This window comes from Clytia hemisphaerica, unplaced genomic scaffold, assembly GCF_902728285.1.
Source record: "Clytia hemisphaerica strain Z4C2 unplaced genomic scaffold, Clytia hemisphaerica genome assembly, whole genome shotgun sequence".
Taxonomy (NCBI): domain Eukaryota; kingdom Metazoa; phylum Cnidaria; class Hydrozoa; order Leptothecata; family Clytiidae; genus Clytia; species Clytia hemisphaerica.
In genome coordinates this window covers 2,637,561-2,648,485 of record NW_027103562.1, presented here as the reverse complement: position 1 = coordinate 2,648,485, position 10,925 = coordinate 2,637,561, and the positions used below count along the sequence as shown (strand labels likewise).

At 36.1% G+C, this 10,925-nt stretch overlaps 1 protein-coding gene across 1 annotated transcript in view; it reads left to right on the top strand.

Moving 5' to 3' along the window:
* LOC136800725 (cyclin-dependent kinase 5 homolog) overlaps positions 1-8,841 on the top strand; it is a gene marked incomplete in the record, with an annotated part of 20,494 nt that extends 11,653 nt beyond the window's left edge. Inside the window, 15 exon segments of the mRNA XM_067057380.1 lie at positions 21-64; positions 727-1,023; positions 1,412-1,506; positions 2,140-2,219; positions 2,700-2,794; positions 3,153-3,215; positions 3,721-3,782; positions 3,957-4,018; positions 4,307-4,427; positions 5,267-5,360; positions 5,602-5,659; positions 5,839-5,936; positions 6,217-6,307; positions 6,680-6,731; positions 7,345-8,841. Coding sequence (XP_066913481.1) covers positions 21-64; positions 727-1,023; positions 1,412-1,506; positions 2,140-2,219; positions 2,700-2,794; positions 3,153-3,215; positions 3,721-3,782; positions 3,957-4,018; positions 4,307-4,427; positions 5,267-5,360; positions 5,602-5,659; positions 5,839-5,936; positions 6,217-6,307; positions 6,680-6,731; positions 7,345-7,387 — 1,355 coding nt within the window.
* Between the last annotated feature and the right edge of the window lie 2,084 nt (positions 8,842-10,925).

Genomic DNA, 10,925 nt, shown 5'->3' with positions numbered 1-10,925 from the left:
ACAAATTCTTCTTTCTACAGCTTTCACACTTCGCGAACACGAAATCGAAATAGGGGCTAGGAATGTAAGTAGAAACATCTGTGTTTTCTTTTGCTTTTGAAGCTTTTAGCGTTTGTGAGCACAGAGCTCAGTCTGTCAGAGTCCTGTAATGTTTCTGCTAGGTGGGGATTTCCTCAGCAAAATTTTAATGCAGCACTTTCTAAGGTAAGACGTATTGAAACTCGTGGCGAAGGGTAAAGAAATCTTGGAAGAACTTATGGTGACTAAGTAGAACCCTTTTCGATGTGCTGTCCCCGCTGTTTATCACTATATACAATACTCCATACCGATCTTGCGACGACAAACATTTTTTTCTTCATCAAAATATCACCCACTGTCTCAATACTCTTACTCCGCCTCTCAAAAACTGTCATGTGAGCTTAATCTCGTTAAATTTAATATCTGGAAATGTTAAATCTAATGTCACAGAATGTAAAGAGAATAATAAAAAGAGGTCGTTATTAATTTGACACGCATATCTGTCTTTCAAGGTGAAACGATTAACATTCTTGCAAGCTTGTATTTTTATATTTTCGGGTAGAGCAGCGTGTGTGTTAGTATTTTTAATTTTTCAGCCTGTGCTGGACTTTTCTCTGCTTTTGGTTACGGAGTTTTGTTGATATATATTACTACAATCCTAGCATTACTTCCAGCAAGTCATTGCTTTTTCTTGATTTCTTCATGCAGGGAGAAGAAAGTAAATCAGCATCTACTCTAGACCTCAAATCAAAATCGAACAACAATACCACGACTAGTAAAACGAAGAGAACGCTCGGCCGCGTATTTTCACTACAACATTTCAACGATAGCAACGGGTTGTTTCGAGAGAATTCGAGCGATCGCCAAAACGAACAGCTTTCCATTAAGAATCCAATGACGAACAGTTATGTTCAAAGCTCCATTGACATCAGTACACAAGCCATGGCTTCACCAAACAACAGGTTAAGGAGAGTTTTATCGACGCCGGAACCAGGGACCAATACGGTAAATATTTTAATTCAACCATCCTTGCCCGCCTTTGACTGAGTTTTATAAACCCTGGGGTAGCCTGAAGCAACCTTTAGTTGGTATTTTAGAACTTTTTTTACCCTTATGTAAGCATAGTGTAGTCAATATGGGGATTGTGCTACCAACATTGAGCTACCTTTAAGATAACTTCTTCAGGTATCTTCTTAATCGTCTGATGGAGTGAAGAGTTGTATAAACTGAAGCACTGAAGAAAACTAGACTTAACAGTTTTTTTGGTAAATAATATGTTATTCAAATCCAACTTCGCATTGCTTTTTACTTGGTCTTGGTACAAGCAAATGTTTCTAATTGTTTAAGCTGTACTTCCATGTATCAATAAAACGCAATCTCTTCTTTCGTTAAGAGAGGCTTTTCACCGTATGGCAAATTAGAGCATTACACCAAGCTGGAACAACTCGGAGAAGGATCTTATGCTACTGTGTACAAAGGAGTTAGCAAGTAAGTTTCCGTCAGATTTTAAGGTGTTTTTTTTGGAGCCGTATGAAAGATATTACCCTTACTCTAAGGATTTTGATTTTAAACTTTGTTTTGTTTAGTACTTTCAATACTTCCCTTCCTTGAGGTCAGATCTCTGATCTTCACCATGTATAAATTTGTGACAAATATCTTACAACAAATCCGCTTACTTCAGCCGATTCCATTCTACCTATGGTTTTTTCCACGCTTCCAAAACTGGCTAATAACAAATCGTTTTGCTTACTTACAATATAATTGCTTATAGATTTTTGTACTCTCGTACAAAGAATTTCAATAATCAGAAGAAATTAATTATTCTTTCATCATAGAATCTACACGCTTTTTTATAAAAACATCCAACATTTTTGAAGCCTTCGGATGTCCTTAACTTTTTAAGTTTTAAGCTTAAAAATGTTCTTAACATGTTCTTATTTTCGCCATTTTTTGAGTAATTTTGTCCATTTTCTTAAGAAATCGAATGTTTTAGAGGTCTGCAAAGCCTTAAAATGTTCCTAATCTATTCTCAACATTTTGGAGATCGAAGCCCTATGTTCTTATATAGTTTGTTCTTACAAAAATACGTGTATGCTGATAATATATTTTCTCTATTGCCAGGAAAAACAATATCTTCGTAGCGCTGAAGGAAATCACCCTACAAGAAGAAGAGGGAATTCCTTTCACGGCCATTCGTGAAGGTAGATTTCATTCTTTTTCTTTATTGGGCTTTTCCAGAAATTTTCCGTACTTGGCTTAAAAATAAAGACCCCCTGGATAGCCTGGATGTCCAAGTGAATAGAGGGGTTGTCCTGTACCCCTCGGATATCCTGTAAAATCGTTTTGTTTACAATAAATTCCAGGAAATTTGTCATGAACCCCCTGGATATCCTCTCCCTCTTATAAGGTCCTACCCCCTGAATATCCAGATAGCATTGACCCTCAACCCCCCCCCCCCTGGATGTCCGATATCCTCAACAGGGAGGGCAGGGACTATTTTTGGAAAAACCCATTTCTTACATATAATGTTTTGAAAGAATCTGACCTCTGTAATATCTCTTCGGTTTTGCTCTATTAAAAAACTTAAAAATTAGACTGTTTCATTGAGAAGATTAGAGTCACATCCATTCATTGCGCACTCATTTCATTCATTCATTCACTCACTCATTCGTTCGTTATAGCTTCACTGTTGAAAGATCTGAAACACTCCAACATTGTTCGTTTGCACGATATCATTCCATCCAAAGAACATCTCGTCCTTGTCTTCGAATATTTGGTAAGAACACTCCTGCATTTTCCAGGATCAAATTCATTCTGCACTCCACCTTTTTCAGAGATATCACGAAATAATGCAATGTTCCACCCCATACTTCACTTTTTTCATTAGATAATGTTTTGCCAGGTGAAACTTCTTCTCGAATTTCGGAAACTTTTTAGTAGTTTGCATGACATTCATCATGCAGCTCCTGAAATAAAATATCGAAGAGTCTCTGATAACATAGACTATATAGAACATCTGATAGGCTTCCAAATGTTGCCTCTATTTTATGAACCAATAATAAAATGCTTTTCGATCCTTTGTATATAAAAACATAATCTAATAGTGTTAACAGTGCTTTTCTCTCTTTATCTAGCACACTGACTTATGTATTTACCTCGAAGAACGACCTTTCGGTGTGCAGTCCAGCAATGCCAAGGTTTGTCCATAAGACACATAATGTAAAACATTTTATGGCTAGAATCAACCTACTTTTGACCGAAAAACATGTAATGTAAACGATTTTATAGCTAGAATTAATCCACTTTTGCTTCACGCATAACAGTCTGTTCATTGAAAATATTCTAGACGACCACTTATTAAGAAAGCTTCCCGCTAATGCTGTTAAAACAAATTCACATCTTACATTGTAAATGGACGTTTAAAGGGCCTTATATGGTGCATTGAACTCTCTATAATTCAAACCCGCACGGGGAACACAAATTTGTTCGAGTTAAGGAAATTTCGAGTTATAGAGATTGGTGTATAAGGCATTCTTTACTGAAAGGACGATTAAACTTGTTCGAGTTGAGGAGTTATTCGAGTTAAAGAGACTACTCTGCTTGCTTTAACCCCTGGGGCTGCCGATTACGGCGAGTCAGCTCACACCACCTAAAAAGGGTTTCTGTAGGCCATCTTATATAAAAGTTCAATTTTGTTTTCAGTTACTTTTATTTCAACTGTTGAGAGGGTTGAATTACATCCACAAGAAGAAGATTCTGCACAGGTACGTACTTCAACGCTCATGTACTCATCAAAACACTTGTACTCGTCATTCCTTACAACTTACTTTTTTCCATGCTCCTGGGGGAGAGGGTACTAGGTTGGTGAGGTGGCGGGCGTGTCTGAGCAAAAAAATCGAAAATCGACCTTTTATCTTTCTTGCTATTACTTTTTTTAGAGACATCAAACCACAGAATGTGTTGTTGAGTAATCGAGGTGACTTAAAATTAGCCGACTTCGGTAAGTGTAAACAAAACTACAGTAGAACCTCTATAACTTGAACACGCACGGGAAACACGAATTTGCTCGAGTTAAGAAAGTTTCGAGTTATGGACTGATGTTTATGAGGCATTGCGAACTGAAGGGACCATAAAACTTGTTCGAGTTAAAGAGACTCCACTTATATACATATCTTGTGCAGATTGTCAATGAATGTTCTTGTTTTGAGCCCAATCATATCTTGAAAAGGAGAATAGGAGCCAAGTATAACTTTAAAAAGAAGTTTTTGGAATTTCTTTGTCGTTATAGGGCTAGCACGAGCGAAGTCAGTACCCAGCCGAACGTATACACACGAGATTGTCACACTATGGTACCGCCCACCGGATGTCTTACTGGGATCCACTCATTACACCACCTCCCTTGACATATGGTAGATAGATTACCCTCTAACAGCCCTCGAATTCCAGTTGGCATTTGGCAGTGCTGACCTACCATAATCATCAATTCTCTCGGCAGCAGACCATAATTGATCTTTTTGGTCAGCAAAGCCGACCTTTGAACCAAACATTGTAGCTTTCAAATAGAAAAAAAAACATTGCCGTAGCCTTTAAACAAAGCCGCTAAATCGGCATTGCCGACCTAAAAACAAGCAAGTGCCGACTTACTTTTACTTGAAATTTGAGGACCGCTCTAAGCATCATATTATACCTCTACTTCCGGTTAACAGTTATCTCTTTACAAGACAAAGGATGTACGAATTCAACTTCGGCTCTGACCTAGCCCGGGGTCCACTTAAAGCTTTTTTATAGACTGGATGGCGCGATTAAGTGGCCCGGTAGTATATGGTAAAAGCCAGATTTAAGTTGTTTTTGGAAGGTAAAAACAGTATGAAGCAATGTTTTTATTTGAGAATAAGGGATTGCAAATCTGTTAATCCTGTTTTTTTTCTCGTTTTTGATTATATCTTTCAACTCCAAGTAGTTTTATTGTTATTTGGATTTTTAGCATTTTTTTTTCAAAATGGCGACCTCGCCAAATGCTCCTAGTCTTCTTCACTGGACTCAGCGTCATACAAAAATTATCAAAAAGCAAAGTTCAGCCAAAAGTAGACTCTAGTCTAGCTCTGACCCTTCTCTTGTTTAAGAAATACTATGTCGGCGCAATAGAACTCCATATACTTTTGTTCCTTTTGTAAGTAACTGGTTTTGCCATCTGTCTGTCTCTGCCAAAAAAAACTGAAAAATACAATTCTTTCTTTCTTTTTCTTAGGGGAGTTGGTTGTATCTTCGTGGAGATGATCAGCGGTTTTCCTCTCTTTCCCGGTGTCAAAAGTGCTCGTGACCAACTCTCCAAGATATTCAAAGTAAGTGTTTATTCGACATTTTTGTTGGGGAAGAGTCTAGAATATGTAATCTAATACAACATTTCTCATTTCTAGTAACTCGGAATATCGAAAAAAATATTGAATAACTTTCAGGATTCATATATCATTTTCCGAAACAGTTCATATTGTATATTTGCTTTCCCTTTTAAATTGTTTCTAAAATGTCATTTTCCTATTGAGACAATTTCAGAGACTTCATTCTTTGTTTCATAAATGATAGGTTTGTGGAACGCCAGGATTAGACGAATGGCCGGTCACTAAGAGCGAGTACAAACACGGTATGTCAAGTAGTCTTTTATTGAACACTAAGTAGTGGTTAACTTAACTGCACTTTCATTGAACACAAAAATCGAACTGCTCCACAAGTTCGAACTGCTCCACAACTTTGTTTTTTTTTCAACTTTTATGTACTCCTAAAATCAATATCACCGTTCTCTTTGTATTCTTGTCTTTTCAGATTCATTCGAAGTGTACACAAAACTTCCTTTATCACACCAAGCACCACGTATTAAAACCATGCCATACGCTGAAGGCCTCGCTGAAATTATGTTACAAGTAAACTAACAGTCCAAAATTTTAGCCTTCATAAGCATCGCAACCTTTAAATAACTTTTATCACAGAATGCTTTTACAAACAGATTTAGAATTCTTTTTTGGGTAAACAGCAAGGGTTTCCCGAGATCTCTCTATTATAAGATTTTGATATCTATGGGGAACAACCTTTGGAGAGCGAATCATAATTTGTAAATTTTTTTCGTATTCACAACTAGTTAAAAACCTGACGTACTTTAAGTTTTATGTTCAACAACTCAACAAATATTTTTTGTCACTTTAGATCAATCCGCGGGAAAGGATATCAGCAGAAGCAGGCATGAAGCATATCTTTTTCGCTGATCTTCCAAAAGGCGTCCATTCTCTAGCTAGTGGTATGTTGTTCCGTATTTCAAATCCTCATTCTCCACTTCTTAATTCTGATTATCGAAGGGCTACCCTCCTAAAGGTAAACTGTTACGGCAGAACCAAGATTCATACCTTCATTTGTGGAATCACTCTTTGCTAACAATTACTGTGACAATCTCATGTTTTAAAATCCAGGAACACTAATTATCTACATTGTACATATCTCCTGTTGTTGTACATTGGTTAACATTAATTTTCATATAACAGACTAGAATTTATTCAGCTACGGTTTCAGTTTGGAAGAGCGAAATAACAAAAAGAATTTCATATCCGAAAAATTGCTGTGTCAGTCATTTTAATCGAAGATGAATTCAACTAATCATTATTCTTATTTTTAGGTGTGTCCATTTTCACGGTACCGGGTGTCCGAATGGCCGAAGATAACAAAACGTGAGTAGTATTCTTCTCAAAAATCTTTCTTGAAGTTTTCCAACTACACTTAAAAAAAACACCAACTACGGATAAAGATCACTAAAGAAGCAAACAAAAGTGACTACCTTATTACACGAATACACCTTTTCGACCGTAGTCGCGCGGGCATCTCTTGTCCGCTTTATCCCACTAAAACCGTCCCAGTCCTTTTTTGACGTATTTTTATATTGTCTATAGGTGCGAAAAAAGAACTGGGACGGTTTTAGTGGGATAAAGTGGACAAAAGAATGCCCCGCACGACTACGGTCGAAAAGGTGTATATAACTAGTCATTTTATTAACACAAAATGAGAAATTTCGTGTTAATAAAAGCTCCCTCAATTAAAACCAGCAGTGGTGTCATTTAAAAAAGCAAATTAAATTCGCGTTGATTTTTTGCGTGTTAATTTCAAGGCCGTTGAATACTTGCCTAGTAGTAATATTTGTGTAATAAGGTGTCTAATATATTTTTATCAATTATATTTCCATAAGAAGCTATCAAACTCAAATTATCAATTAATGACGAATTTTTCAAGGCTTTTCTGTCGGAAATTGGCTTTAAATGAAATTGATATATTTCTCTTCTGTTATAGACGTGATAAACCAAAGAGTAAAAGCTTTGGACATTTCGTTTGAGAAAGAATAGGTAGGAGATGGAACCAGCATGTTTGGATAACTCCTTAGAATGTCATCATTGGAAGGAGAGGTCTTTCGGTTTGATATCCACCCAAATATCACTCAAATGGAATTCTTTTGATTTTACACCCTTGGTTATGACTGTTACCTTCAAAGAAATTTCTTTTGAATTCATTTCTGATATAGTGGCTTTTAATGAAGAACCTATTCCATTGGTTCTTTGGTTTCCGACTTCAATGATAAAAAAGTTGTTCTCGAGAGTCAGTAATGAGGTGGCTTTTGGTGGTTATAATTGGGAAATTGCAGGATGAACTGGCAGCGCTCATCACTGGCTTTTAGATATGGAAGGCTTTGTTTTGATATCATCAGCTAACATTTTTGATGATTCATGTCCTTTTGCAGCACTTAAGCTATTATGTGTTTCAGTGAAGTCATAACTTAAAAGGCCGTTGAGCCCAACTTTTGTGTTGTACGTTCAACCTCTTTCGTTATTTGCTCTTGTGTTATATTTTCGTAAGCTTTATAGCCATAGACGATTCCCTAAAGCTGTATTACACCCCTGTCTCACAGCTCCCGCCAAACAATGGGGATAGAAATTCTATTGTTCCATGGTTAAAAAATCAAGTGGGGATGGTTTTGGAGTGCAATTTTTAAACAATGAATTTCGAGTAGGGATGAAATCAAAGTCAATTTCCCAGTGGGGCTGAAATTCCATAATATTTTCCCACCGGGGACGAAATTTTCGCTAAATTTTTCAGTGGGGCTGGGGTCCCAGCGGGTCTGTGACACAGGGGTGTTGTATTGGTTGGATTTTCGTGTTACGTAATAAGTTACGTAACTTTCACTGTTATGGAAGCAAACGTTCGATTTGTGTAGGGGATCGCCTCTAAAGATTCGAACGTTTGCTTTTATTATGTCGAAAATTGCATAACTTATATCAAATCAAGAAAAAGTTATTTTTGTTGGGTTTTCACGCATTGCCTTTTGTTTATTAACTTCCAATTCCAATTTAGGTTTAATTCAAATTTTAAGGAGAATTTTCCTATTTTCCTATCATTTTACTCGAGAATATCTGTCCCAGTTAATGAATATAGGGCAAAATCTGTTGTGAATGAGTTGCCATAGCAATACTTTGAAAACGACAGACGTGTTGTTCGTGAAGAAATTTATGAAAAGGCTAATTAATATGCCAAATGATTTTTTAACAAAATTAACGTTTATTAACAATAATAGGTCATAGTTTTCATCATTAAAGATATTATATATAGTTTTAGTTTTTTTATTCATAACTTTATTTTTTTCCTGGTCCCTGAAATTAAACTAGCTGTAAATATTGAGAATTTTAGAGGAAAACGCTTGTAAATAGATTCTTTTTTTGAAAACTTGTTAGATATTGTTTAAAAAGGTGTTTTGGCTGCTTTTTGGTAAAGAGGATAATAATACTAAATAAAAAAAAAGGGGAAATTGTCTGAAAATAATGTTTACTCTGTTGGTTGAAGCTAGTGCTTACACGCGGGGAATGATTCTTTCATCCAATGCCGTCTCTCTCTCTCATGAATTTTTGCCACCCTTTTCTACGGTGGTTTGTTAGTGCCATTTACAAAACAGATATAATTAGCTAACTAACTGGGTACAAAACCCAATATATCATGAATTTAGCTTGCTAACTCGACTTTGTGTACTAACTTGACTTAGTGTACTACATGTTTTTGGACCTACCTTAAGGTAGTCCTTTAAATTAACCCTTGTCCGTTCGTCCGTTCGTCCGTCCGTCCGTCTGTTCGTTCGTCTGTTGCCAGCTTTTCTCGGGATCGGCTCATCAGTTATATACCCAAAATGTGACGGAGCCCGATTTGCGAAAAAAAAAAATTTTCCGGCCAAAAATGGCGGAAATAAAAAAAAAAATTTGCATTTGTTTTTTCTGATTTTTGCTCAAAGATGCGTATTAACAATGCCCCAAAACATGGCTTAGTCCTTTTTTGAGAAAAAATTTTTTCCGGCCGAAAATGCCGGAAATATGCCGGAAATCGCCGTTTTTTTCTGGATTTTCATTGGACTTTTTTCCATATAATTGGTTGTTTTTTCATTCAAAAATTATTATAAATGGCCCACCATCAAGCATGTTGTTCAATAAATTGATTTTTGAAGCCGGAACTTCGCCGGAAGCCGAGTTTCGCCGGAAAAACAGTATTTCTTGAATTTCTTGAGCTGTACTATATATTTTTTCATGAAATTTCGCACACTGATGCAAAAATGTCAATACCTAAATTGGACGGAGTCCGAAAAAAAAATCATTTTCCGGCTGAAAAGCCGTAAAATTGCCGGAAACACTGGTTTTTCGGCATTTTCTCGAGATTTCATCATTAGTTTTTTCTGATTTTTTGCTCAAAGATGCGTAAAACAATGCTCAAAACATGGCCGAGTCGATTTTTGAGAAAAATTTTTTCCGGCGAAAATGCCTGAAAATATGCCGGAAATCGAAACGTTTTTCTAGATTTTCATTTGACTTTTTCCTTACATACAATTGGTTGTTTTTTTTTCATCAAAAACATTATTAATAGCAACGCCCACCATCAACATGTTTCAATTTTCAATAAAATGATTTTTGTGCCTAACTTTCTAAACAATCATGATTCGCCGGAAAACAATTTTTGAAAAATGTACTATAAATTTTTGATGCAACATGAAATTGTGACGGAGTCATTTAAATCATTTCCGGCTGAAAATGCCGTAAATATGCCGGAAACACTGGTTTTTCGGCATTTTCTCGAGATTTCATCATTAGTTTTTTCTGATTTTTTGCTCAAAGATGCGTATTAACAATGCTCAAAACATGGCCGAGTCTGATTTTTGAGAAAAATTTTTTCCGGCGAAAAATGCCTGAAATATGCCGGAAATCGACGTTTTTCTAGATTTTCATTTGACTTTTTCCTTACTACAATTGGTTGTTTTTTTTCATTCAAAAACATTATTAATAGCAACGCCCACCATCAAGCATGTTTCAATTTTCAAAAAAATTGATTTTACTCCCCTTCCCTCTTCCCCCATCAACAATCAATGATAAAATTTAATGTTTTATGCATTTTCGCAAAACGCTATATCGTCTGACTGATTCTTTTAATTTTTCTCCTTATTTGCCTTATTATCTAGCTTTCATCATCAGGTAGGTACATTCAGCATGTTGCTTGTTTCTTTTATAAGCATTGCACTTATAAGCATATCTAGGATATAGGAAAAAATTAAGCATATGGCAAGCATTACCTGAGCCTACGAAAAATGTTTTTTTCCTGATTTTGGCTTTTTTTGGCTGTAATTTTACGGATTTTCAGTATTTCCCTAAATTTATGCTTTAGATTTAAGCATCCCCTCAAGCATTTTTCAGCCTTATTAAGCTTTCGACCTAAGCATCTCTGAGCCTGTTTTCGGATTTTTGTATGCTTATAAAAAAAAAACATGTAACTCGATTTACCGGAAGACGACAGGGTTGGACCCCCAAAATTGACCCCTCAAATGAATTGAAAAATACATCTGTTTCTGG